The sequence below is a fragment of the Solanum dulcamara genome, chromosome 10 (assembly GCF_947179165.1).
Source record: "Solanum dulcamara chromosome 10, daSolDulc1.2, whole genome shotgun sequence".
NCBI lineage: Eukaryota > Viridiplantae > Streptophyta > Magnoliopsida > Solanales > Solanaceae > Solanum > Solanum dulcamara.
This window is the reverse complement of record NC_077246.1, coordinates 54,661,912-54,686,434: the sequence shown is the minus strand read 5'-3', so window position 1 is coordinate 54,686,434 and position 24,523 is coordinate 54,661,912. Positions and strand designations below refer to the sequence as shown.

General features: G+C 34.8%; 1 protein-coding gene across 1 annotated transcript; it reads right to left on the bottom strand.

The window, feature by feature from the left end:
- Window positions 1-6,432: 6,432 nt before the first annotated feature.
- LOC129870804 (protein JINGUBANG) lies at window positions 6,433-7,948 on the bottom strand. The gene is made up of 2 exons (XM_055945668.1): window positions 7,286-7,948; window positions 6,433-7,107 (listed from the first exon to the last, which is right to left on the bottom strand). Exons 1-2 carry the CDS (start codon window positions 7,904-7,906, stop codon window positions 6,433-6,435), a joined length of 1,296 nt encoding a protein of 431 aa, XP_055801643.1. The 5' UTR covers window positions 7,907-7,948.
- Between the last annotated feature and the right edge of the window lie 16,575 nt (window positions 7,949-24,523).

Sequence of the window (24,523 nt, the reverse complement as noted above, 5' to 3'; positions counted from 1 at the left end):
CATTTCCTCAATCTTTACCTTGCTTAAAAATTAGTACTATTTTTCCACCAAAAAAATATTAAGTGATTGTTCCCACACATATTTTAATTGAATTGGTGGGAAGAAAAATTAATCATGTTCTTATATGAAAAAATTAAGAATTTTCTCATTATTTTAGTGAAAATTTATTTTTCACCATGATTTTCTCAGTGAGTTGGTTCGATAAAAAATAAAAGAAATTATATTTATAGTACAAATTTCTTATTAACTTTTATAATATTTTTTTTTTTATTTCTAATAATGTAATAAAATACCGACATCTTTAAGTTGTTTTCGACTTATGCTAAAAACAAGGACTATGAGGTAAAACAGAAATATGGAAGTGCAACTTTTAACCTAACTCCCAAACCACTAGTAATTTATTAAGCAGATCAAATCGCACAAGCTCGGTAAGATTAATGATTAAATATCGCAAAACTTTAATCATCACTCCAAGCTTTAATGTAAGGTTAACAAGTGTATGTAGTATATCCATATTTTGTATTTGAATCACCTGAAGCCACGAGGAAACAGACGATGGGGAAAACCCCTTCTTTCATTCTTTATTAGGATGTTTTTTTTTCTCCCTTCTTTCAAATGAATCTCAATAGTTATGTTGCATCTAGGTCTGGGCGTCTACCTGAGTCCAATCAAGTCGACCTCAACCAAGCCTTTTACAATATCGAGTCTGAACTGAGCCAAATTGTACCTTTCATATTTAGTTCTATGTAGTGCAACGTGCAACAAAAGTCAAAAAAGTAGGGGAAAGAAAAGTCAAAAAGGAAAAAACATACGCAGCAACTTTTGACAGAAAAAAACGCATAGAAACCGTCCAATTTTTGACAGGAAAAAGAATGAGTTAAAAATTAACGCGTAAAATTTTTACGCGTTTTCTTCCTCCTATAAATAGAGAGTCTCATGCCCTCATTTAATTCATTCAGTAATAAAGAGAGTAAAAATACAAAGAGAGTTATACACCAAGATAAATATTGTAGTCTTGAGTGTCCTCTTTAGTAGTTGTTCCTTTTACAAGAGAGAAGTATTAATTGTTGTTTTCTCCTTATATTTGAGAGCAGTTTACTCCCATATTATCATAATAAGATCCTTCTACCCCTGGTTTTTCCCCTCTATCTGTTTGAGGGGTTTTCACGTAAAATTCTCGTGTCAAATTTATTTTTATTATTTATTATTATATCAAACTTTAGTTGTGGTGCTTCCTCCCCCCAACAGTGGTATTAGAGCCCTCAGTTATTCTGTCTATTTTATACGAAGGTACTATCTGTGAATAGTAAATTTTCATGAATAGTAAAATTCGATGAAAAGTACTATTCACGAGAATAGTAAATTTTGATGACGGTATATTTTTTCACGATTGTTCGCAAAAATATTTTAAAATGATCTAGAAGGGTGTGAAGCAAATAACAATGTCGAATACAACAAAGTTTGACTTTGAGAAATTCAATGGGACTAATTTCTCATTTAGAAAAATAAAAATAAAAATGATATTGAGAAAGGACAATTACTTAGCTGCAATTAAAGGCAGGACCACAGACTTTACTGATGATAGCAAGTAGAATGACATAGACAGCAACGCAGTTGCTGATCTACACTTGGCACTAGTTGATCAAGTATTGTCTAGTATGACTGAAAAATGGACTGCGAAGGAAATATGGGATACTCTTACAGGATTATATGAGGCCATGTCTTTGCATAATAAAATCTTCTTAAAAAGAAGATTGTATACTCTTCGAATGGCAGAGTCCATGTCAGTTACTGAACACATCAATACTTTGAATACTCTATTTTCTCAACTTACAACAATGGATTGCAAAATAGAGGGGACTGAACGTGCGGAGCTTCTACTTCAAAGTCTGCCTGAATCGTATGATCAACTCATCATCAACCTGACGAACAATACAGATAGTCTAGTTTTTGATGAAATTGCAGCCGCTGTCTTAGAAGAAGAAAATCAGTGCAAAAATAAGAAAGACAAACAACTAAGTTCACAGCAAGCTGAAGCTTTGATGATGGTGAGAGGAAGACCAATAGAACGTGGCCCCAGTGGGAGTCACAATCATGGTAGATCTCAATCAATAAGTAAGAAGAATATCAAGTGTTACAACTGTGGCAAGAAAGGGCACTTGAAGAAAGATTGTCGGTTCAAGAAGAAGAGTGAACACCTTGAGTCATCAAATGCTCAAGGAAATGTTGTAAGTATCTCGGATGATGGAAATATTTTATGTAGTGAAGCAATATCAAATAATGAAGGCAGAAAACATTTCACTGATGTCTGGATCATGGACACAAGAGCAACATGGCATATGACTTCCCGAAAAGAATGGTTCCATTAATATAATCCTATCTCAGGAGGTTCTGTGTTCATGGAAGACGATCATGCTTTGGATGTTATTGGTATTGGGTCCATTAAAATAAAGATGTATGATAGCATAGTACGCACCATCCAGGAGGTACGACATGTAAAAAACTTGAGGAAAAATCTATTATCTTTGAGACAATTAGATGATAATGAATGTTCATATAAGACTCATGGTGGAGTCATGAAAATATCCAAAGGAGCGCTTGTACTGATGAAAGCAGAAAAACTTGCTGCAAATCTATATGTGCTTAAAGGTGAAACACATCAAGAAGGAGAAACATCAACCGCGTCAGCAAGTCCATTTGAAGAATCAATGATGATATGGCATCGTAAAATTGGCCATATGTTGGAACGAAGTTTGAAGATTCTTGCTGAGCAAAAGCTTCTTCCAGGGCTCAAAAAGGTTTCACTATCCTTTTGTGAGCATTGTGTTATCAGTAAGCAAAATAGACTGAAGTTTAGCAGTTCCTCTGCTAAAAGCAAGGAAATATTAGATCTGGTCCACTCTGATATATGGCAAGCACCAGTGGAGTCCCTAGGAGGAGCGAAATATTTTGTGTCATTTATCGATAATTACTCCAGAAGAAATTGGGTGTATCCAATCAAGAGAAAGGCAGATGTTTTTCCAGTCTTCAAAGAGTTCAAAGCGCGAGTGGAACTTGAATTTGAGAAAAAGATCAAGTGTTTAAGAAAGATAATGGAGGAAAATACACTAGTGATGAATTTGATAACTTCTATAAACAAGAAGGTATTAAAAGGCAGCTCACGATGGCATATACTCCACAATAAAATGGAGTAGCAGAGATGATGAACAGAACCTTGTTGGAACAGACAAGAGCTATGTTGGCAACTGTAGGGTTGGAAAAACCATTCTGGGCAGAAGCAGTCAAAACCGCCTGTTAGGTGATCAATCGGTCACCATCAATCGCAATTGATATGAAAACACCAATGGAGATGTGGACAGGAAAACTAGCTGATTATTCTCACTTACATATATTCGGAAGTTCTGCTTATGTTATGTACAACACCCAAAAAAATTGAAGTTGGATCCAAAATCTAGAGAATTCATTTTCTTAGGGTATGCTGATGGAGTCAAGGGGTATCGCTTATGGGATTCCACTGCCCGCAATATGGTAATCAGCAGGGATGTTGTATTTGTTGAAAACAAGATACAAGCAAAAAAAGGTGGCACTTCAAAAGAAAAATCAGAAACTACTACAGTTGAAGTTGAAGAAATAAAAGAACTTCTAGTTTCTTTTGAAGCAGCACCAAAGCATGAAGAACAAGAGCAAGCTGAGATCGAAACTCCACAAGTTCGACGGTCAACTAGGGAGAGAAGAGAACCAACTTGGCACTTAGATTATTCTATGGAGGACAATGTTGAATACTGTCTATTAACAGAAAATGGAGAGCCTTCAACTTTTCACGAGGCTATGAAAGACTAAGAATCATCTCTGTGGATGGCAGTAATGCAAGAAAAAATTGAAACTCTTCATAAAAATAAAACATAGGATCTTGTTCAATTACCACAAGGAAGGAAGGCCATTGGAAATAAATGGGTCTACAAGATCAAACGCAATGGTAATGATCAAGTGGAGAAGTATCATGCAATATTGGTGGTAAAAGGATTCGCTCAGAAAGAAAGTATAGACTTCAATGAGATATTTTCTCCGGTGGTTCGACTCACAACAATTCGAGTGGTCCTGGCGATGTGTGATACATTTGATTTGTACTTGGAGCAGTTAGATGTCAAAACTGCATTTCTTCATGGAGAGCTTGAAGAAAATATTTACATGCTCCAACTAGAAGGTTTTGAAGAACAGGGAAAAATGAACTTGATTTGCAGGTTGAACAAATCTCTATACAATCTCAAACAGGCGCCGAGATGTTGGTATAAGAGATTTGATTCCTTCATTATAAGCCTTGGATACAACAGACATAGTTCAGATTCCTGTGTTTATTACAAGAGATTTGGTTATGACGATTTTGTTATTTTGCTATTGTATATTCATGACATGTTGGTAGTAGGCCCCAACAAAGATCGTCTCACAAATTTAAAAGAACAGTTGGTTAGGGAATTTGAAATGAAGGACTTGGGACCAGCAAACAAGATTTTAGGGAAGCAAATTCACCGAGACAAAAATAATAGGAAGATTTGGCTTTCTCAAAAGAACTACTTGAAGAAAATCTTGCGACAGTTCAAGATGCAAGACTGTAAGTCAATTTCTACTCCACTTTCTATTAATTTCAAGTTATTCTCAAGTATGAGTCCTAGCAATGAAACAGAGAGGATGGAGATGTCTCGAGTACCGTATGCATCAGCAGTGGGAAGTTTTAATGTTCGTCATGCTATGTACAAGACCTGACATTGCACAAGCAGTGGGAGTGGTTAGTCGATACATGGCTAATCCTGGTAGAGAGCATTGGAATACTATTAAGAGGATCCTGAGATACATCAAGGGTACCTCAGATGTTCAATGTGTTATGGAGGGTAAGACTTTACTGTTAAAGGTTATGTTGATTCAGATTATGCAAGTGATCTTGATAAAAGCAAGTCCACCACAGGTTATGTGTTTACTCTTGCTGAAGGAGCTGTAAGCTAGGTTTCAAAACTGCAATCTATCGTGGCTATATCTACGACAGAAGCAGAATATGTAGCAGCTACACAAGCTAGCAAAGAGGCAATATGGATGCATATGTTACTGGAGGAGCTTGGGCATAAACAAGAGAAGGTTGATCTGTTTTGTGACAGTCAGAGCACTTTGCATCTTGCAAAGAATCCGGCATTTCATTCAAGGACAAAGCACATACTAGTTCAATATCACTTTGTTTGTGAGAAGGTGGAAGAAGGCAGTGTGGATATTCAGAAAATTCACACTAATGACAATCTAGCAAATATATTTACGAAGACGATCAACAATAACAAATTCATATGGTGTCGATCTTCTATTGGCCTAGCAGAAACGTAACATTGCAGTAATTGAGTAAAAAGGATGGTATGAAAACTTAATCGATTCTCAATTAAATCTTCAAGTGGGAGAATGCAACAAAAGTCAAAAAAGTATGGAAAAGAAAAGTCAAAAAGGAAGAAACATACGCAACAACTTTTGACAGAAAAAACGCGTAGAAATCGTCCAACTTTTGACAGGAAAAAGAACGCATAGAAAATTAACGCGTAAAATTTTTACGCATTTTCTTCCTCCATAAATAGAGGGCCTCGTGCCCTCATTTAATTCATTCAGTAATAGAGAGAGTAAAAATACAAAGAGAGTTATACACCAAGATAAATATTGTAGTCTTGAGTGTCCTCTTTAGTAGTTGTTCCTTTTACAAGAGAGAAATGTTAATTGTTGTTTTCTCCTTGTATTTGAGAGCAGTGTACTCTCATATTATCATAGTAAGATCCTTCTACCCCATGTTTTTTCTCCTCTATCTGTTTGAGGGGTTTCCACGTAAAATTCTCTTGTCAAATTTATTTTTATTATTTATTATTATATCAAACTTTAGTTGTGGTGCTTCCTCCCCCAACACTACGTCATTAGAAAATTAAATTTATAATAATTGATTTTAAAATATAAACATTACTAGTTCAAAGTGACAATTGAATTCAAAATGATTTAATTATACACTGCCAGAAGCAAGCAAGATGAGGCCGCTCTGCTTCGTAGACAAGGCTCATTCCGTACTTTACTTACGAGCTCGTGTTTTATACTCACCAATATTAAAATAAATTAGAACTCAATTCAAATGACTTTAACTTAATATTTATCATAGAATAGAAGTACTTCCAAGTAAAAAATAAAAGACATTTTGATATATTTTACGTATCTATACTTTAAAACTATAAGATTCAAAAAAAAAATTATTTGCTTAAACTTTGTGTCACGTTAAAATCAGTCAAACAAATTGAAACGGTGACAAAAGGAGTAAGAAAACCGTCGTAATGAAAAAAAGATTAAGTTAATGTTCCTCTTTTTATATTTACAATATCTCCATGTTGATAAAGGTATAAGAAGATATATATGAAGAGATGAATTCTAGAGGTAATTATTAGGAACCCAAAGTTTCCAAACCTTAACATCACAATCCAAACTACCACTATAAACCAGGTAAGAATTTCCAGAACAAGAATCGTCATCATCCTTTTGACTATCTAAAGTTGCAGTCAAACACTTAATTGGACCTCTATGTCCTTCAAACACAGCCAAACATGAATAACTTTTTCCAAATCCTCTTTTCCATATTCTCACTGTTTTATCAGCTGATCCACTACATACCAAATCATTTGACACCACAGCCAAACACAAAATTGATTTTTTATGTCCTCTTAATGCCCCTGACACTAGTAATTTCTCCCACACAATTATGGACCTATCACAAGCACCAGAGTATAAAACAGAACCATCAGTACTAAGAGCCAGAGCATTTACTGCTGATTTGTGCTTCTCTAGTGTAGTCATAAGGGAATGTTTATTGGACCCTTCTTGTTTAGTCCATATTTTGATCTTCTTGTCTGCTGAACCAGTGTAAACATGTCCATTATTTGATACGACTATGGAATTGATCGCATCATCATGTGCATTCCATACTGATTCCAGGCATTTGAAGTCTGAACTTCTCCAAACCTTAAATGTCCTGTCCCATGAAGCAGAGTAAAGCAAAGACCCATCTTTTGATAAGGCTAAAGCTGACACCGTGTCTACGTGATGTATCTACAAAGACATAATATAATTAAGTTACTAAAAGATGATATGATGTACTTGTTGGAATGATATGGTCACAATTCAATATAGTATCACAACAGATAAAAGAATAAAATTAAGCAATTGAAAGTATGCTTTTTAGGATGAGTAAGGATTTTAAATAAGATGTCACAAAATTCAATAGTACCCATGTGCATTTCTTGTGTCTGCGAACTTGTATGTAGTTCCTTGTCCAAAATAGCTTCATACAACGATCGTTGATCGTTGGTAAGGTGGAAATACACTTGTAATTTCTATTAGGTGTGTCATTGTCGATTTTCCATACTCGGATTCTATGATCTTGGTGAGCGCTGAAGAGGTTATCTCCCATTATGACAATAGATTTGACTGCACTTCCACTATGGGATACTATGTTTTCTTTTAAATAACTGTCCTGTCTTACATGGTTTATGTCCCATACAAGAATTTCGCCATTGGAAGAGCCTCTATAGAGGTGTTTTCCGGCAAGTGATAGGCAAAATATGTTGGAAGAATGACCTGTTAGTGTGTCTAAGCAGTGGTGGAATGTGTTTGAGAGATGTTCAACTTGAGAGGATGGTATTGAAAGAGAAGGAATTGACGGCAAACTTGGCTGTGAGTTGAAGGAAGAACATGACCTTGATGATAATGATAATGAGAATGATCTTGATGATAATGATATTAATGAAGATGAAGAATCTGAGGAAAGATGTCTAGACTGAGTTTGCTCAGAAGAACCTGATAGTTTTTTCTTTGATTGACAAGACAAAGGACATGGAAGAAATCCCATTTTTTTCCTTAATAGGGAAGAGGAAGAAATTTAAAACAGTTCAAATAAAGGATGGAATGAATGAATCTTACTTAGCTATTCCTCCTCGTTTATAAATAATAAAAAGTTGGGAAAGGGTATTTTTACCTAAATCGCACTCATACTAATATAAAAAGAAAAGTGGAGGAGTTTTTTTTTTCTATTCGGTGTTTGATGTATGGATTGGAGCCTTAACTAATTCAGATGACATACCACAGGTCCATTCTAAGAGTGATACTGTCAACAAGATTTTTTCTATATACAGAGATCAAACTAGAGATCTCTAATTAAGAATTTAACAATTTCAACACTGCACCACAATTCATGTCGATCGAAAGCATAAAAGTTAACAAATGAGAGAGTGACAAAAGGGGTACATATGGGCCCAAGAAGGCACTGTTGAACATGAAAGGTGGAGTCAGGCTAGGAATGGAAGTTGCATCATCCAGAACCAAACTCAAAATCATGAAATCCAAAACCATTGTATTGTGAATGAATCTTGAACCACTTTTTAGCGTCTATTGAGGATAATTTTGTTTATTCTTAAGATAAACCTGGATGCTTCTTTAGGTTTGCCAATTAGTCCCTACATTTTGTTCTTTTTAACGGTGAGATTAATCAATGTTTATGGACTATGGTATACACGGATCATAATAGAGTTAAAGTTGATTCTCAACTATTGAAAATAAAAGGGAAAGTTACAGAAATATACCTTTGGTCAACTAGTTTACCAATACGGTCAAACTATAGACAAAATATATTACACTATTCATATATATAGATATATAATTATATGTATAATATATGTATATATTGATAGATATTGTGTTCATCAGGAATATCAAAAGAACAAAGAGAATTGAAAAAAATAGAAATACTAAATGTATTGAACAAATATCTAAGACTACATAATTCATTGTGTGTTCTTAAGGAATTTAATCCTTTCACTGTACAAAAAGATGTGAATTATTTACTCCTAGGATTAAGCGGATATATCTGTTATAGAAGTAGTGATACCTCAAACTTCAATAACTTCAGCAAACTCAAATAATCAGTCTTCAAATCATAATTAGACTCGAATTTTAGTTTGTAAGAATTTATATAGAAGCAGAATTTTCGTTGTCAGAAAACTGAGATAACCCTTTATATTTAATTATACCTAAACTTTTGGGCTAAACTGGTGCAAAAAATATCTTTTCTGAACAAGTATGGTGCCTATTCGGAGAAAACACCTGTTTTGAATAGGTTTGGTGTTTATTCGAAAGGAGACTATCTTTCCAAAATTTTTTCTGAACAAGTATGGTGCCTATTCGGAGGAAACACCTGTTCTAAATAGGTTAGGTTTGGTGCTTATTCGAAAGGAGCCTATCTTTCCAAATTTCGGTTGGAAATCATTTCGCGATTATAAAATTATTTCGCGCGAATTAAATTAATATCAAATAAAAGGGAAATTATTAGTGAAATGAAAAATATATTTTATCCATAAATCACATCATTTATCAAATGCTGATTCCAAACGAGCGAGCGACGATGCGAGAGACACTTTCTTCTAAACCTTTTAAGAGCTAAATGAAGTGTTTCTTACTATAACGATAAAACTTTTCTTCTATAATATCAATGAGTTAGAAATGATATTTCATTTTCCCCTCATTTCCCAATTCACATTACACCCACATTTTTCAATTCATACTTTACATAAATCCAATATATATATTGGATTTTGCCAATACATTTTGTACATATTAATAAACTACGTGGCCAAATGTTTCAGGCCCGTAATTATCCCCAAAATAAGATAACTATTATTTATTTGATTTTGTCACGAAAAATTCATCACTGTATGGGAAAGGGGCTAGATAACAGTCAAACTTTTTTGATACCAAACTCAAAGAAAGTTATGATTCTATTTTCAAGAGTGAAAAGGGCAATTTTAACCCCCATTGCCATATATGGTTTGAGAATTATGGAGAGCTGAGAGCTGTTCAGATTCTTGTAGCTTATCATAAGATTCATTGTTTGTGACTAATTTCAAGAATGCACAGGCAAAGGTGTTTTTCATGGAACAAGGTCTGGTTAAATCTTATTTACCCACTAAATAATACTCTCTCCAATATTATAATTTATATGAAGTCGTTTGCCTGAGCGTGGGAGTTTTTTAAAAAAAGACATTTAAAATTTGTGATTTTGAATATGTCATAATATTTGTGTAACTATAAAACTTTTGAAATTTATAATACATGTCATTATATTTGCATGTCTATAAAAGCTTGTCATTAATGATAAAGTGAAAAGTTACGCTATTTCCATAGTTAGAAAAATTGCATTCATTTTTAGACATATAGTGAGAAAATAGTGTCATACAAAATAAAATGGAAGGAGTCTTCCATTCTAAGGTTAAATTAAGAGTTAAGTGTCAAAAAATACTTAAAGTATATATTTTTTAGTATCATATCTAAACTATTGGGAGTGTGGAAAACAAAAGACCTAAACTATTACTCATTAATTTGAGAAACTCACTTTAACTGAACGAAATGTGTGTATACACACGGACTCAGGTGCGCCTGGCCCAAAATTTTCATCCACGTGGCTTCTTCTTTTTTTATTCTGTTGACGCATTTTTTTTGAGTTAACTATCTAAAACAAATCTAAATAATTCATTTTTTTCACTTTGATACCTAAACTATTGGGAGTGTGACAAACACACCCAAACTATCAGTCATTAGTTTGAGAAATACACTTCAATGTTGACTGGATCAAATGTGTGCATGTATATACACACAATTAGGCACGTTTGGCATTGAATTTTTGTCCACGTGACCTTTTTTTTAAAAGAAAAATATTTTCAATTAAATTTCGAGTGAAGTTATGTGTTTCAATGTAAATTTTCAATTGGGATTGTAACATGTGTTAGTTATGTTTTGCCATAGTCTAACTGTTTTCCACATGGTAATCTATGCGACAATTTATTTAAGAAAAGAGAGTGTAATACACATAACATCTTATATTACTTGAGCTGTGTTTCTCGAACTTATAAGTGATAATTTGGGTGTGTTTCTCACACTCTAAATAGTTTAGTTATAAAACTCAAAATAAGTGGATAGTTTAGTGTTTTTGACACTTCACTTTTTAATTAACGAAGCCACATCTAACTTGCACAGATGAGAGGTGACGATGTGTCACACCCCGATCTCAACAGGGTGTGATGGGCACCCGACCCCATGCTTGAAGCCGAGCGAACCCGCTGCTTCATAGTACATACTTAATCTCTTAGACTTTTACATCAACAAGAAATGAAAAACATAATTAAGCTTCGTGAATTATTTTTCCAAAATCTATCATCCCATAAAACTTATAACATACGACATAATAACATATCGGCTGGTGACGCCGCTTACAAAGATGACACTCTATACCCACAACTCTGTCTGCAAAGTCTCTAACTTCGAACGAAACATCATAGCGCATAAACTCTGACTCGGCAGCACTCCAGAACAAGTGGAGTTGCCAACCCCGCTGGAACATCTTCTGTAGTAGCTTCTACTTGTCTGGGTGTACCTGCGTGGCACGAAATGCAGCCCCCAAAGAAAAGGGGGTCAGTACGAGTAATGTACTGAGTATGTAAGGCATGAAAATCAGCATAATAAAGAACATAAGGTATGAACAACCATATCGTAGAATCATAGACATATAGTGAGATAAGAGAGTAACCTGTACATATGAGTGCCCTTTTAGGCCGGATGCCATGCATGCTTGTCTTATCATATAAAACATATCTTTTTCATATGCATAGAAAATAGAAGTCATATCACCGAACAACGTCGGCGTGCCCACATATTTCCCGCATCCGGGTATCCCGCATCCAGGATGAAAATTACTCCAACTGATCAGGTGGAAATGCGTCTATAGCGCCACATATACACCTCCCCATATCCCCCATATACATATACATATACATATACATATATATATACATATACATATAGACAACATGCACGAGAGCCCAACAAAAGTCGTGTATTTATCGGAGTGACGGAAGGTCGGTAACCTCCGATTGTATTATAGACTAACCATGGTCGCCTTGTCTCACCTTGAAGGAACAATTATTATAGGATGAGACTATCAACGAAAGATAATATTAAGAGAACGTAGAATAAGGTCACAATCTCGTAAGACGCCAAATCGTATACATATGCACATAGGACCAATTTTCAAGACTCATAGAATAATCGGAATGAACTATGATTAACAAAACAAGATAAGAGTCATGTCAAGTACCTTTCAAAAATTACCATGGATTATATCAAAATAAAACTTTTGGAATCATATACGCGTATCTAGGCACGAGAAAATATCCTTTGGAAACTCAAGAAAATTGGCCATCCTAGTGGCTCTACGAATAGGACTTTCTTGAAATTGTACAAAATGACATATACTTGTTTCATAAAACTCATGCCAAAAGAAAGAGTAGCTCTATATACTTATGTCAAAACATGCCAAGAGAAAGAAGAGTAAACATTACATACATGAAGCCGTTCTTATCATAGCCATCATAGACATATTCTCATCCTCGACATCATCAATGTCGTTGTAAAACATATCCATCGTCATTGTCATGAAAGCTTGTAATACTGTAAACCTTTGTTTTGGGAAACTATAGACATTTTGGAAAACATTGACGGGTTATAGGAAAAAGTAGTCATTTCCTTGGGACCATTGACACCTAGCTTTTAAAAACAAAGGATATATGGAAGCACTTATGAAACCATAACATCGGAATCATGCCTTGAAAGAAAAGGGTAAGCCTTACATACTTATACCAAAGACATGCCAAAAGAAGGAACGATTAGCTTTACATACCTGTACCGCGCCTTACTAGCTTTTCTTATTCTTCCAACTTGTTAGTCTACATTCAAGAGAGTTGACATAGTCATTAGATTCATCACCATATACTTGTCTTAATCCTTCAAACAAATTAATTTCTAATCTGCCGAAATTTCGGCAGCATCTCCCCTATAAATACACCATCCCCGAGATCTCAAATCGGCCACCATGTCAACAATCATATCAACAACAACAACCAGCAGTATATATATACAATCAAATCACCTCAACTTTAAACAACACAAGCTCCAAACAACTAGCATAAAACTCCGATACCAAAATAGAGTTTTTAACCTTTATTTCATAAAATCTTTAACCATACCAAACGGGGGGTCGTGTGGCTGCAACCAGCAGAAACCACACCCTTTTTAAAAGACTTTAAAGCCCTGCAACATACAATCCAACCAGCTGCATCCGCATCGCCACAACGACAACACACTACGCGACTACGATTTAACTACTATGACTTTAATTTAGTAGTTTCCAACATCATGCCTCCTTATACATTTTCTCTGCTTCCAGCCATATTTAGGACACTTAATACACCTCATAACCACATCATAAACTCAAATTTTAAAGGAGAGACCTTACCTTTACCGAAACTCTCCAAAACTTGCCTCGGAAGCTCTCCTAGCGCGGCTAAAACTTTGGGGCTGTTTGGTAACGTTTTTGGGATGCTACAAACCATAAATTTACGTTACCAATACCTTCATAACATCTTGGTACACCTTAGATAATTAATTCACGAAGCAAAATCGGAGACTTACCTTTTTTTTTTCCTTTGGCCGAACCCATTCTTCCTCTAGCTTCAAGTTTCTTCTCTTCCTTTCTCTCTAGAACTCTCTTGAATCCTCTTGTTGATAAAGAAAACTTAATGGATAAATATGACTTAAAAGTCATCAACATATATATATATATATAAGCCACTTAATTAATGGGCTAAGTTCCAAGACTTGGGCCCTTTCCTTGTGTTGGGCCTCTCTTGTTTTCCTTTTTGTTTTCCAAGCCCAATCACTTAGTTCCTATTATTATCATCATTATTTGAGCCCAACAAAACCATAAGTCGTATTAGTAATTCACCAACTAATTTCCAAAATTTCCAATTTTGCCCTCGGCCTTCCTCCGTATTTTCACACCAATTTTTTCATGAACATCACACCGGTACTAATTAAAATAAATAAAATAATTCACAACTCTACTCCTTGCAAGCCAAAATTTTTTTTTTCCTCTTTCTGCATGCCCAAAAGTGCGGGATATAACACGATGATTAGATTTACATTAGGATAGGATCCTCGTTTATCCTTTCTATAAAACATACCGCCTAAGAGAGAGTTGGAGTTGTAATACCTTATTGTATACTAATAGAGAGCTCTAACAAAGAAAAAGTTCAAGATAACGAATGTTTTTTCGGTAAGACAAAGTACACTTCCTTTTCTTGAAGAGTAACGATCTACTATGATTTTTATTTTTAGATTAAATTAAAGATAGAAATGGTGGAGGAGCCTCACTTCTAGATTTTGCTAAAACTTTTAAGTTGGTGATAATTGACTCGAGTTTTCCGAAGAAGGAGGATTACTTGATTAGATTTCAAAGTGTTGTAAGATCCCGGAAGTTGGAAGGTCGAAAAATGGAGTTGGAACGGAAAATCTCAGAAAATGCAGACTTTTGGGTTCCACGGAGGTCCTTCTAGACTGTACAAAGTTTCACGATCCGTACAGACCAACAACAGAAACCCGCCTGAGAGGAATTTGGACAAGTGGCCTTTGATGGAAGGTCTTACTGTTTGTACAAAGTCCTACGAAATGTAGGCACAATCGTAGAAAGGACCACTAGGAACTGACACAATGAGGGATCTATACGGGCCCTTCTATGGACCGTGAAAGGAACCACAACTCATGAAGGTGTCCCCTGGAAGTGAGTAGAAAAATGGAAATATAAGGCAAAGTCCACGGCTAGGTCTGCGACCCATAGACATTTCCATGGATCGTACAACGGTCCATGAGACTCGACCCTCAGGACCCTGGATAAGTCTCCCTTTTATGAAGCTCTCCATGACCCGTGGAGAGGATGACGATCTAGACCCTGTCATGGAGGAGGGGGCTTAAGTGAATTCTAAGGGTGTTTCCATGAGGGCCTTCTATGACCCCTCAAGCACACAATAGCCCGTAACCCGTCCATCAAGTTTTCCTTTTCCCCCAGATTTTACCCCTCATTTCTACAGACCACTCTTAATTGGATTTTTGAACATTTCCCATGTCCAGCCTATTTGCACTCCACTTTTTCGAAAAAGAATTATAAACATATCGTCATGCAACTAAGTCGGTTGTTCGAAAAAAGAACCGGGGCTTCAAGAATAAACACTAGTTAGCTTGTCTATTAAACCCAAATTTAATGGTAAAGAAAAAGTATAGATGTAGTAGTAAGAATATAGAGTTTATACCGCTATAATTTGATCAAAGATGCGATCAAAGTATGACATTGGCATATTTGGCTATTTCTCAATGTGAATTGGAAATAAAGAGGAATCCATAGCTAAAATTCCACAAAAACCAGCACGAAGGGGTTGTGCTTCTCCAAATGGACAATCCAGATAAGCAAAAGCGACCACAATACGATCTTTCCCAGATAAATTTAGCAGTTCTTTGGCTTTCACTTTGAGTTTCTTTTTGTTTTCTTTCTGAATCTGAAATAGAGAAAAAGAAATGAAAGGACAACAAAGCTTTAAAATCAAGTATCAAAAGAAATTACAATAGTGAGGAACACATGCAAAAAATAAAAGAAAGAGTGAATAATACTATCAATAATGATAAAAGAACTAGACAACGCTCGTAACCTATAAAAGATGAAACTAACTGATGGTATGTAGCTGAAACAAGCTGCATACCATCTCAATAATAGCACAAGCACAACCCTGAACTATCCATAAAAATTAAGCTCAATAATATCTTCCAACTATCTATAATATGGCAAGTCTGCTTGTCTTGCATTTCTTGCACTAGATGCAATACAAGAAGTGTCAGACATAAGAAAAACTCCACTATTTTGAGTTTCCAATCCTCATTCTCTAGACAAAGTTCGAAATTTGAACCCATTAATGTTATAAGCGAATCCTCTAGCATATGGCGTTGGACCTTGTGCTAAGAACTTTATATCATCCGGAATTGTGTCTGCTATATCTGGATTCATAATCTAAATAAGCAAAATATTTTCATCAGACATTGTAAATTGAATTAGAAATCCTATGCAAGACAATCATTCCAATACAAAACATGCACCCGCTTAGGAAACCAATCAGCAAACTCCCTATTAATTCTCTTTTTTATCTCTGTTATCGAAGTTTTTCTTCCTCTTGAACTCCTTCTAATGTGTTGCCTAAATTTGCTACAAAGGAAACCAATCAACAAACTCTCTATTAAGGTTTTTTTTATAGATCAAGCTTATTTAAATTACTTAATAAATAAATTTGTTGCAGCGCAATTGAGTAATACATAGCGATGAGCTTGAGTTTTCTCCAAATGAATCAAAGGAAATGTTGTGAAGCCTCCGACAACTCTACCTTGTTGAGGAAACATAGATGACATTTCAGAAACCTCCTTACGATTTGGTTCATCATTTACAAGTTTAGGCCTATTTACCCTTGACTCAATATCCTCAAAATAACGAGGAAAAAGTGTTAGAACCTCTTCAACGTTGTGACCTCAGCTATACATCCTTCTGCTTGTGATTTATTCCCTATAAGGGACTTAAAATGACCTAACAATCTATAATCAAAATGACATAGTATTAGAACAAAAAATTACTTTGAAATAAAATTACTTTTGAGTAAAATATTTTACCTTTCAACAAAGTACATCCATCGATAATGTACTGGACCACCTTGTATTACTACGTCCACTAGATGGATAGTTAAATGAGCCATTACGGTAAAAAAGGATGGAGGGAACAACATCTCTAGGCGGCAAAGAGTGTGGTTACAATTCATTTTTGTAGCTTTTCCAGGTCCAAGAGGCTCAAGTTTTTAAGAAAAAGATGTCTAAAAAGGAACAAAACTCTACAAAAACTGCAACAACTTGATTTGGAAGCACATTGCGAATTGATATCGGCAATAATTGTTCCAAAATGATGTGACAATCATGACTTTTTAATCCAAAGATCCTCTTTGATTCAAGATATATACAACGAGATATATTACTGGAATAACCATCAGGCATTGAGATATTCTTTAAAGTTGTAAGGAAGGACATATTTTTATTCTTTGGAATTGTAAATGTACCAAGCCGAAAATCATCATTCTCATCTGGCTAAAGGTCCTGCCTTATACCCATATCTTGTAGATCTTTTCGAGCCTTAATGTGATCATTTGATTTTTCTTTATCATTTAACAAAGTGTATATAATATTTATCAAACACATTTTTTCAATATGCATCTAAATTATGACACAACAAGTTGGATTCCCAATAAGGAAGATTGAAGAATATGCTTTTTTTTTTCTTCCATTGTTGAGTTGAACCTTCACCGACACTACTTTGTCTATTTCTTTTTCTTTTATCATTCAACTTTGCTTGTCTTCCAAATGTAACATCAATATTTATCACTTGTTGCAGAATATCAAACCAGGATAACTTTTTTGGAGGGTTTCTTTCTTCTACATTTCCATCAAAACGATGTCTTTTTTTGCCAAAAATCGATGATGACCAACAAAGCACCACTTCTTGCTATGATGAAGTCGACAAGGTTTCATGTCAAAATTACAAACTGGACATGCAAAACTGGTATATGTGTTCCAACCAGATAAGATACCGAGTCTCAAAAAATCACTAATGTTCCACATAAGAGTTGCTCGCATTCTGAACATTTCATTCTTTGAAGAATCAAAAGTTTCTACACCTTCACTCCACAACTCGGTTAACTCCTTAATAAGAGGTTGTAGGTATACATCTATATTATTTCTCACCATACGTGGACCTGGAATGACCATTGATAGGATAAAATTTGGTTTTTTCATGCACAATCAAGGTGGAAGATTATATGGAACCAAAATTACAGGCCAAATGCTATAATTAGTACTTATCGCTCCAAAGGGATTGAAACCATCACTAGCTAGGCCTAATCGAACATTTCGACAATCAAAAACAAATTCATGATGAGTAGTATCAAATCTCTTCCATGCCTACCATCTCTAGAATGCATTATGATTCCATCTTTATTACCACACTCAGCATGCCACCTCATATGTGCTGCCATCTTAGAGAACATGAACAATCTTTGTATTCTTGCCTTTAATAGGAAGTAACGTAAAATTTTTGCAGGTCACTTTTTTTTCTTCTTACCCATAGCAGCCACTTTATTGTTTGTGCTCTTCTTATCAAGCTTCCATCTAGAAGTGTGACAATACTTGCATGTTTCCTCATCAGCACCATCTCCCCAATACAATATGCAATCGTTCGGACAAGAATCAATCTTGACATAATCAAGACACAACTTGTTGATAGTTTTCTTGGCCACATAAAAAGAATTAGGGAACTTTGCGAATTGATAGGCATCCCTGAGTAGATCCAGTATCATAGTCATTCCTTTGTCACTTAGCCCAGACAAACACTTTATATGATACAACTTTAACAAAAACTCAAGTTTTGAGTACTCAGACATTTCATACAATTCTTCCCTTCCATCTTTAAGTAACTCAAAAAATTCTTTATCATATGAAGTTGGCATATCATTTAACATCTCTTCTTCTCCCACAACTTGCAATGGACCTGCATCAACGCCCTCTCGCCTAAAGCCGTGAAATGCTTCATTAATCAACAATTCTATGGGATTTTTTAGAGGCAGTGTATCATGAGTAACCTCTGTTCTTTCAGAAAGTTGCAACATATTTGTTTCCCCATGCATAACCCAAATAACATAATTTTGAGGAAATGCCTTGCAAATCAGATGATCAAACACTACATCCCTAGTTTGCCACTTTCCACAACCACATTGAGGACAAGAACATTTTATTCTATCTCCTATATCTTCATTTTTAAATGCAAGTTCTAAAAACTGATTCAAACCAACCAAATATTCTTTTGTGGTCCTTGGCATTCTAATCCAAGATTTATCCATCGAAAAACAAGATTAGCAGATAATATCACCTATGAGATTTTCATGAGAAAGTTATAAGTCAGCTAACCTTTTTTAACCCACTAAGTACACAAGACCTCCGGAAGGAGAAAAAAAGTTGCAGCAGTACTAGAAAATAAATTCAAGAAAAGAAGAGCAAACAAAATATAGAAGGGCACAATACTTTGTCACCACAAAATAATAGATTTGCAGACTAACAAAGGAGAATGAGAGTAACCCCAGCTCTAATATAGCAAAAGAAAAGACTAAACAACTACATCACAAATATACAATGTGGCATGAAGTGATAAGAACTAAAAAAAATATACATAAAATCAAGATTTTCACTGAGAAAATGAAAGCCATTACCTGAAAGGCAACAACAAGAGATTGTTACTTGTTTTTGTCTGTGATTCGATAATATTAACTGCAAACTATCTGTTGCTTCACTTGGAACAAATTCAGTATCTAAAGCTTCCGGAAAATTGAAAAACGTGATTTATAAGGGCAAATTATAACAAATTTTCAAGGAGAGTGAAATTAGAACAACATATTAGAAAAAATCTGAAACATAAGCAGAAAAAAAGCTCATACATTTAGTATCTACTTGACAAATAATCAGATAATCAGATAATCAAATAAAACTCAAAATTAAGCAAGAAACTCAAAAGATCCAGATGAAACCATGTTTCTACAGGAGAGCGGGTAGAACATAAAAGGGTCAATTATGTTTGGTGTACCAAAACTAGGGAAGAATCCTGAAAAGTGGAATTAGAACTTGTCAACTTTTTAGCCGATCAACATTTGTACTTTGCATATCAAACCTACACAAGTAAACTTTCAAGAGAAAACTTTGAATTGGGAGGGCGATCTTGTTGAGTACCCACATCGGTATTTTGGTGATGGCATGGACTCTTTTTATGATTTGAGGCAATCTTAACCTAATGAGTTAGTTTTCGAGCTTAAGTTAGATCCAAAATTTAATTTTATTTATCGGATCCTCCCTAATGTCAGTCTCATATCTGAAAATGTAGAGCTTTATTTACTAAGCATTGATATTACAGTTTTTCTTGAAACTTCCTTCAAAAAATAAAAGCAAGACTGAGTTTATTAGAATAAGGAGCTTACTATGATATAAAACTTACTCTTCTAGCTATGAAAAAATGATCAGATTATACACGAAACTAAGCAAAATTCCATGAGACTACGTCTACAACAAAATAGCAGCTAATTCTATCAATCATGAGGCTACATATTAGTTCCCTCAATTAATTCTACCTCCACTCCGACATCTTACTAAACAAAATTTCCGTCCAAATGAAGGCTCTCAATAGATTGAGTATTCCTATGAAATCACATAAAGTGATTGTGTATTTCAGTCAACTATTCCACCAGTTATGTACTATATTCCGGCTAATATATGTATCAAGTAACTCGATCAACAAGTATCGGAAAACTTTACCAGCCTACGCCTATTCAAAATGAAAAATGTCACCTTAGACCTCATGGTTCTAGCTTCTATTGTAGTTTGTTCCTGATTTTGATCTTTTAAACTTTATGTCTGTTTGGATGTTGTCATTACAATTAAAAGATGACCTTATAGTTAAACAAATTTTTAATTTTTACACGAAATAGCAGACAGAAATAACCAAAGGCGTGCACTGAGTTAATTCTGCCATTGGCGCATCATTAGTGCTAAACTAAGTAAACAAAGACTATGTACCACAATTCATCTCATGAAGCTAACAGTTAAGCACACAACAATAAATCCCTGGCTGATTTATTCAAAGTTATATTAAAATTAGCTAAAGCACAAACCATATTACAGAAGCTATTGTATATACACCTATACATGGCTGAGTTATAGAATATGCAAAGAAACACTTGATTACTAAGGTCTTTTGCTTTTAAAAGAGAAACATGAATTAAGCAACTCAGCCCATACCGCATACCCTCTCTGCTCAAACTCAATTACATATTTTTTTCTTTTTCAATAAAGGCAATATAGACTCAACTATATTCTATTTTCCAGTAAGTCATCATTAGTCTACAGAACACAAAGAATATGCCTGAACTTACGAACCATAGATATATATAGGAGACCTTAAATCCAAAATATCGGCATGCCACATACATGTATGCTACTATACATGATCCTCGATATGAGTACTCATGACCTCAAAGGGAAATATATGATGGCAATGTCCTCGGCACATGTATGCCTACAATTATCTACATATACTGTAATATTTAAACAAATCAATTTATAGAGACAAGCACTAAATGTCACAAAATACACAAAATGGGTAGGCAATGCAGTTCATTATTTGGCAAATTTAATAATTTTGAACTTTTCACTCCCTAAATGATCTTTTGCAAAACACTTTACACAATATTGTACTTATATTGTTGGGCCCGTGTTATGCACGGGCAGAGCTATCTAGTTATTCACTATACCCAAACTAGGTGCAGGAGTACAATGTAATAGTAATATATATTGTTTGGGTATACTATTATTTTATACACTAAGGGACCGTTTGGTTGAGAACAAGTTATTCTACAATTAATTATTTTGAAATTAGTTATCTTGGAATAAGGTAGGATAACTTATCCACCATGTATATAGGATAACTTATCCATTAATATGGTATAAACTGTGGGATAAGTTATCTCAAACCTACCAACCAAACAAGACACCAAAATTTTATCCTTAAACTTTTTTTTATCTCAAGACTATTTATGTTTACCTCTTACACCAAACGGCCCCTAATATGATTATTTTAGTATACTGGTTGTCACGCCCCGAGAGGGTACCCTAGGCGTGGCCGGCACTCAGAAACCATCTCTGGCTTCCGAGAGAACCACTTGGTCTCATTACTCATTTGTTCATCAGCGGAAGACTTAATAATACTAATGTGGGATTGTCATAATCAAAGGAAAAATATATAATTCTTAGAAGAAGTAGTTTCTAAGGAGAACTACTCCGATTACATCATCAGACTCTGTCTATGAAGCCTCTAATACTCTTAGATGGTGCCAATGACATATCCATGGCTACCTCAAAAGAAACATCACACTCAACAATAATAAAAGGATAAGGAGTTCCTTCGAATACAAGAAGGACTCACCAAATAGCTGAAAAGAAATGATCTTCAACAATGCGCCTGTTGAGGATCTCTAACACCTGTATCTGCATCATAAAATGATGCAGGTCGAATGACGTCAGTACATGGAATGTACGAGTATGTAAAATGGCAGGAAGGTAAGGATAGATATCAAGATACTCCTCTCAATAAAACTCTGCTCAGAACTCAACATCATCTCAACATGAATATGTAATGCAAGTTTAAAATATAATAATAAAAATAATAGTAATAAGCAATGCTTACTCAGTTGGGAGTTTCTCTAACCGACAACCATCACTTATGAGCTAGCGATGATACAACGAAGCGATGTCGTTGCCACATCCATCCAATACCTTGCCAGGGTAAAGGACATCACCATCTTGGATCCATTCATCAAAGTCCTCTTTTTGGGACTTAAGAGGCATAGCCTCCATCCTACGCTGGCTACGTAGTTCTGGGGTTTGAGTCAATTAAACTCTTACCCAACTCGGTGCTCAATACTACTCCCAAAATATGTGCTCATATTAAACTCATCATCTAGTCTCATTGGACTTTAATTTAAATCATCAAACTCATCTCATTTCATGTTCATCAATCATTATACTTCCAAAAACATCATTTACATCTCATCAAAACATCTTGCTCAAAATATCATTTTCTCAAATTCATTCAAATTCAACTCTTTTGCTCTTTCAAAACTCAATAAAATACATATATAGTATTAATTTATATAACTTTCTTTTTATCAATGAAAATAATAAAAAGCCAACATCTTTACTCAAAACATGTGTAAAAATATTCATGAACATCAAATCAATTAAGATTCATGAGAAAGTAGCCATGAACAATAATTCCAATAATATGAGAGATAATAATAATAATAATATTAATGCATAAATATATCAAACTCAATAGAAGAAGAATCAATTCATCTAGAATTCAAGATTTGGATAAAATTCAACTATAATTCAATTATAATGAATTTAAATATTGGGTGCATGGACGAACTCAATCCAATGCTATGAAAGCCTTACATACCTTAAATCCGAAGGTTTACTCCGAATTGGAATACTCTTGGATCCCTAGCCTTTTTTTCTCGCCGGAGCATTTTGTGTACTACCCGGAGTATAAGAATAACCGGAGTAGTATTTTTATACTACTAAAACTAAAACTATATTTGAGAAGAAGTATATAGAGAGAAGAAATGCTTAGGAAAGCTTGATGAATAAAATGAGGAAATAAGGTGGGTATTTATAGGTGGGAAAGAGGGACCTAACAATAAATAAAATAATTATAAAGAAAAATCTGAAAATTTAATGGAATATATTGATGTCATGGATGATGTTAAATGGAGGACAATTTATGTCATGCATGATGTCAAATGCATCTAGATGTTTCCATGGTAGGTAAGATGAGTTCTTTTTAACAGAATACTCATTTTCGAAGCTACGTTTGAATAAGATAAATTCCTTATTAGGATTTGGTTTCTTCATAAGAATTGTAGATATGGAAGTCTAGTTTCATATAGTTCAAGAATCAACCAATTTGGAGCAACCTACAGTGAGATATGAATTTTCTTCTATCAACACTCAATTCCGTCACAGCACTATATCTTTCAAAGATTAATTTATTTGACCTACTTATACTCCGAATTTGAAGTTATGTTCTTCATGAAAGTTGTAGGTAAGGATGTTGTGATTACCCAGAAATTTGAATCACCTAATTTGGACCAACCTATGAAAAGTTATGCCCAAAATACAAAGGCTGTATTATTTTTGTCGAGAATTGAAATACCGACATACAACATTTTAGGGGTTGTTACAATATCTCCCCCTTGGGATCATTCGTCCTCGAATGAAGATGAAAATAGGAGACATAAAGAATGAATATCATCAATACATCAACTCCGATACTCAAATGGTTAATGACTCAAACTCAAGAATAAACATCGACTCAAAGGTAGAAGTAAGGAATATTACCTTGAATATCGTCATCAGAAGGCATAAATAGATGAGGATAGTTAGCCTTCATATCTTCTTCAGCTTCCCATGTAGCCTCTTCAACAAATTGATTTCGCCATAGGACTTTGACAGATGCCACTTCCTTAGTTCTTAATTTGCGAACCTGACGATCAAGAATTTGAACTGGAATCTCTTCATAACTCAAACTCTCTTTCACCCCAATGCTCTCAGCTGGGACAACAAGTGAAGGATGTCCCAAACACTTCTTAAGCATAGAGATGTGAAACACGGGATGAATAGCAGCTAATTCTGGAGGCAACTCCAATTCATAGGCTACGTTACCTACCCTCCTCATAATCTGATAAGGATCAATGTAGCGGGGACTAAGCTTCCCTTTCTTTCCAAATCTCATCACACCCTTCATGGGTGAAACTTTCAAGTATACCCAATCGTACACTTCGAACTCTAAATCTCTTCTTCTAACATCAGTGTAGGATTTTTGACGACTTTGAGCAGTCCTCAACCTCTC

Excerpts from the sequence above, each read along its gene's own strand:
- LOC129870804 (XM_055945668.1), bottom strand. The coding sequence starts at position 7,906 with ATGGGATTTCTTCCATGTCCTTTGTCTTGTCAATCAAAGAAAAAACTA. Across the intron at positions 7,108-7,285 it reads GACACAAGAAATGCACATGG|ATACATCACGTAGACACGGT; the intron begins GTACTATTGAAT and ends ATGTCTTTGTAG.